The 4,820-nt window shown below is 48.9% G+C and overlaps 1 protein-coding gene across 1 annotated transcript in view; it reads right to left on the bottom strand.

Moving 5' to 3' along the window:
• Positions 1 to 373: 373 nt before the first annotated feature.
• LOC133358269 (insulin-like growth factor-binding protein 2) overlaps positions 374 to 4,820 on the bottom strand; it is a 14,738-nt gene continuing 10,291 nt past the window's right edge. The window contains exon 5 of the mRNA XM_061576507.1: positions 374 to 487. Within this exon, the coding sequence (XP_061432491.1) occupies positions 374 to 487 (114 nt within the window). The remainder of the gene's footprint in view (positions 488 to 4,820) is intronic.

Raw genomic sequence — 4,820 nt, 5'->3', positions numbered from 1 at the left:
CGGCAACAGGAGCTAAAGATCAAACTTCTTTTGGAGCTTTCGTGACTGCAGGAATTATTCTTTGGTTTCTTTCGGTAAAGTCACGTATAAAGATAAAATAATAAATTAAATTAAATACTAGCTAAAGATGCCAATGACGGAGGTCTGCTGCTGCTGCTGCTGCCCATGACGGGAGGGCTTCAGCAGAGAGGGAGGAAGAGAGAGTTCGTGTCGTGTCGCTGTTCCCCCTCCTCCTGCGTTGAAGAACAAGCGCAGATCGCAGTGGGTCTACTGTGTGGGTCCACAGTTGAGGTGCGTTGCCACAGGCGCACTCATGTGGCTTGTCTACGATGTACATCTACGGGGTCCTCTACCGGCCTCTGCATATGTAGAGTCACTTGAACGGAACCTCCGTCTTCTCCTTGCGTATGGCGATGTGGTTCAGTAGCTCGATGTCAATGTGGAGATACTGCTGCTGCTGCTGTTGCTGCTGGCTACGACGGGAGGGCTTCAGCCAGCAGCAGAGAGAGAGGGAGGGAGAGTTCGTGTCGTGTCGCTCTTCCTCCTCCGTTGAACGATGACGGACCCTTGTGTTGTGTTGCGCCCGAAACGTCGTGATTTCTTTTTTAAATCCTTATATTAAGTTCGCTTGCTTGCTTGCGTGCTTGCTTGGCTGCTACGACCGTGCAAACCTTTCGGTCGTTTTTTAACCCACTTCCCGTGATCCAATCGAGCTGACATTTTGCACACAGACTCGTTGTGCGAGACAATTAATGTTCGTGAAAAAATTTTCCTAAATTTTACACTGTTTAGGGAAATAAATAAATATTTAATTACCAATGGTTTAATACTGCAGACAATCATCTGACCCATAGGTGACAGCCATCTCAAGCCAGAGGACGAGAGGACTCTAGCCGCCACGCATATAAAGGATTTAGAGTGAAAAACTTTGTTTTTCGGGTTATACTTATTTTCTACCTACGTGACTTTACCAAAGACCCAAAGAGGATTGGATTCCTGCAGTCACGGAAAGCTTCAAATCAAGATTGAGCGCAGACTTCACTGGGTTTACCAACCCACACGGTCCAGAGCGTGGCCGGAACCGCACTTCCGTGGCCGCGTCTTTGACGTTGCCACATTCACAAGGGGACGTGGAATGTCGGAGCCACGGCGTTTGATTGTTTGAGATTTCCAAAGTGGCGTTTCTTCGGGACGTCCGCTTGTTCCTCTCGGTTCGCCAGCGCGATGATGATGATGGTCATCATCATCATTAGCAGCAGCAGCAGCCATGGTTAATCCACGCTGGATGGAGACCTCCCCAAGATCCTGCCATGGAGGTCACAGGGATTGAACTGCGGGCGGTGTTTGGAGCTGAACAATGCCAAAGGGGTCCAGCGAGGTCATCGCAAGAGAGGAGGCGATGTGTGCCCTGGATCAGGGTGCCAAACATTTAATTTTTTAAAATTGTTTTTTGTTATTCTTAGGTTTTTTCGGTAAAGTCACGTAGGTAAAAAATAAAATAAAATGTATAAAAGTAAAATAAAATTAAAAATAAAATAAAAATCACGACGTCTTCAGGTGGAACCGTCACCGCACGCTTGCTGTATCAAGTAAATGAGAGATTCCAAGAGCTACTACCCGTATATATACTGGTTGAGGGGGGGGGAGGGCCAGGGACAGGCCCCCTTTTATATTATTATGGTAAGGTGCGGCTTGTTTTTTGTTGTTTAGCAACAAGCAAAAAGTCAAACCGAGAGCCAAAGCGACGCCGCCAAATCCCTCAACGGAAGATTGTCGCCCCCACGACTCCCCACGGCCCCCCACGACCCCCACGGCCCCACGACCCCAACGGCCCCCGCATCGAGAGCAACGTCTCGGCCGGGAGCCTCGTAGCAGGGGGAGAGCCACGACACTCGGCGAGGCATTCCCGTGAAGGGGTGGGGGAGGTGGCGTTGAACGGAGCGTGGCCAGACAAACAATCGGCGGGATACACGAACCGAGGTAAAAATGTACCCGTAAATCCTTATATGCGTGGCATCGGTTTAATTTTTTTTCATTTCTCGTTTTTCTTGAGTAAGAGTTCATTTTATCACATTGGTATTTTAATTAATATAAGGAAAGTCGTATATAAGGACTATAGGTTTTCAGTTTTTTGTATGATTGTTATATTGTACATTTTTGTTGTTTTCTTAATAATTTTCTGTGTTAGGAAAATATATGATTGTGTTAGTGAAATTTTTTTCCCCCCTAAAAAGTCGAAAATTTTGGAATTTTTTTTTTCACGAAAATAAATTGTCACGCACAACGAGTCTGTGTGCAAAATGTCAGCTCGATTGGATCACGGGAAGTGGGTTAAAAAACGACCGAAAATTTGCACGGTCGTAAGCGCGCAAGCAAGCAAGCAAGTGAACTTAATATAAAGGATTTAAAAAGTGGCGTTGCGCGCGCGTAACCCCCCCACCCACCCCCACCCGCTCACTCCCAGGCACCGTGGGCCGAGTTAGTGAACCCGGCGGAGGCAGTCGCCGCTAGAGGGCAGCATGAGCGCGGCTAAGGCGTCGTCGCCGCCACGATGTCGACTCGTAACCAGACGCCGTGCGGGAGAGAGGGCGGCTCAGAGAGAGTGAGTGAGGGAGGACGACTCGGAGAGAGAGGACGACTCGAGAGAGGAGAGGATGACTCAGAGAGAGAGAGAAGGGATGACTCAGATAGTGAGACAGGACGACTCAGAGAGAGAGAGGACGACTCAGAGAGAGAGAGAGTGACTCAGAGAGAGAGAGACTCAGAGAGAGGATGACTCAGAGAAAGAGAGAGAGGGGATGACCTCAGATAGTGAGAAAGGACGACTCAGAGAGAGAGGACGACTCAGAGAGGAGAGAGAGTGATCTCAGAGAAGAGAGAGTGACTCAGAGAGAGAGGAGAGAGGCCTCAGAGAGGAGAGAGAGAACAGACTCAGGGAGAGAGAGAGGACGATTCAGAGAGATGGCAAAAGGGAGAGAGAGGATGACTACAGAGAGAGAGAGAGAGGATGACTCAGAGACGAGGGATGACTCTGAGAGAGAAAGAGGATGACTTCTGAGAGACGACGAGAAAGAACGAACTACAGGGAGAGAGAGAGGACGACTCAGAGAGAGAGGACGACATCAGAGAGGCAGAGAGAGAGAGAAGCGGACGTCAGAGGCTCCAGGAGGAGGAACTACAGACGAGCGGGAAGGTAGCAGCAGCAGCCATGCAGCCAGTTTCCGGCCCTCACCAACACTTCCCCGCGTTCTGCGGTCCTCTACATTTGACGGTGTTTTAAACCTATTAACGAGTGTTTGCTTCTATACCGTGGGAGCAAAACGGATCGCGTGGAGCAAAGTCACGCGCGCGATGGGGTTAAAGCGTGTTGCCCGACGCGTATGGCAGACATGGTGAGTCCACAGTGCTTTTGATTTGCTTGCGACGCATTCCCACGGACGAGCCGTGGGGTCGTCAGGGTCACAGCGTGCGCGTGTGACCCATCAAACCCTCGCTGCTGCTGCTAGCCTCATACCCGGCTCTGCTTGACGAGACGCTGAATACTATGAGACCTCCTTTACCAGTGGCAAAATATAGTAGTAGGTTTTTACCCTTTAAACTGGTACAAAACTGACACCTTATACAAGGCATCATGTTTGCAATACCACAACACAAGTAGGTCAAACATGCAAAAAAAAAACAACTCTGATAATGATAATATGCACTTCAACTTCAAGGACAGTGCTATATTTATCATTATCAGGTTGTTTTCTTTTTGTTTGCATTTTGACTACTTGTGTTTTGGTTTATTGCAAACATGATGCCTGGTATAAAGGTGTCAGTTTTGTACAGTTTAAAGGGGTAAAACCCTATATATATTAGACGCTGAATGGTTTGAGGCCGGTCCAGAGTTCTGATGCTGTTTGAAACAACGGCGCTGGAACGATGCGCCCCAGGAGGAAGTAAGGGTGGGTGGGTGGGGGGTCCCGTGGGGCTGATGAGATGTTAACATTTATTTTCCTCGTGTGGAGCGACAGACGATCCGTGGGAGGAGACGAGCTGTTCGCTTGGTTTGTTATTGTTGCTGGCGCTGATGATGACCACGATTATATTGACCGTGTTGGCGATGACGGTGATGACGATGACGATGGCAGTAGGGAGCGGTGGTGTAGTGGTCAGCGCGCTGCGCTACGAACCCGACGACCCGTGTTCGATTCCCGTTCACGGCCAAACGCCGGTGACGATTATTTGAACCGGTTCTGGGCCCTCCTCTAGGTCGACTCAGCCTCAGATGAGTACCTGGTGTGGTGTGTAAACATCGCCACTGGGGAGACAAAGGCGGTCGGGCATGGTGCTGGCTACCTACCCCCTCGTGTACCATTTGGACTTTCATAGTTGCCCCCTAACAGCACTTGCCCCAACAGTGTTAAGGCTATACGGGGGATCTTTGTCTTTGTTTTTGGTGATGATTGCAGTGACGACGATTGTATTGACGATCGCGGCGATTGTAGTAGTGAGGAAGATCACGGCCACACTGAAAACGGCAAACCACGATTTAAAAATATTGCTCTTTATTTGATAAACACAGCGTCGCGTAACGTGACAACCACATGTGACGAGCACACGTGTTACTGCATGATATAAACAGAGGCGAGGGGGTAACCACCATCATCATCATCACACCACCACCTTCATCATCATCATCATCACCGCAACCGTAGTAAAACATTGACATCTACATACGCCTCCACAGTCAGTATACACAGGACACGCGTGTGGATAATATGTGAACGTTTCATATTGTATAGCCATCGTTATTTCAACAGTAATTATAATCGTTT

The sequence above is a fragment of the Lethenteron reissneri genome, chromosome 61 (genome assembly GCF_015708825.2).
Source record: "Lethenteron reissneri isolate LAM-NWPU_2019-01 chromosome 61, ASM1570882v1, whole genome shotgun sequence".
In the NCBI taxonomy this organism is placed as follows: Eukaryota; Metazoa; Chordata; class Hyperoartia; order Petromyzontiformes; family Petromyzontidae; genus Lethenteron; species Lethenteron reissneri.
Note: the sequence above shows the minus strand (reverse complement) of the source record. Positions and strands in the feature narration are given on the sequence as shown.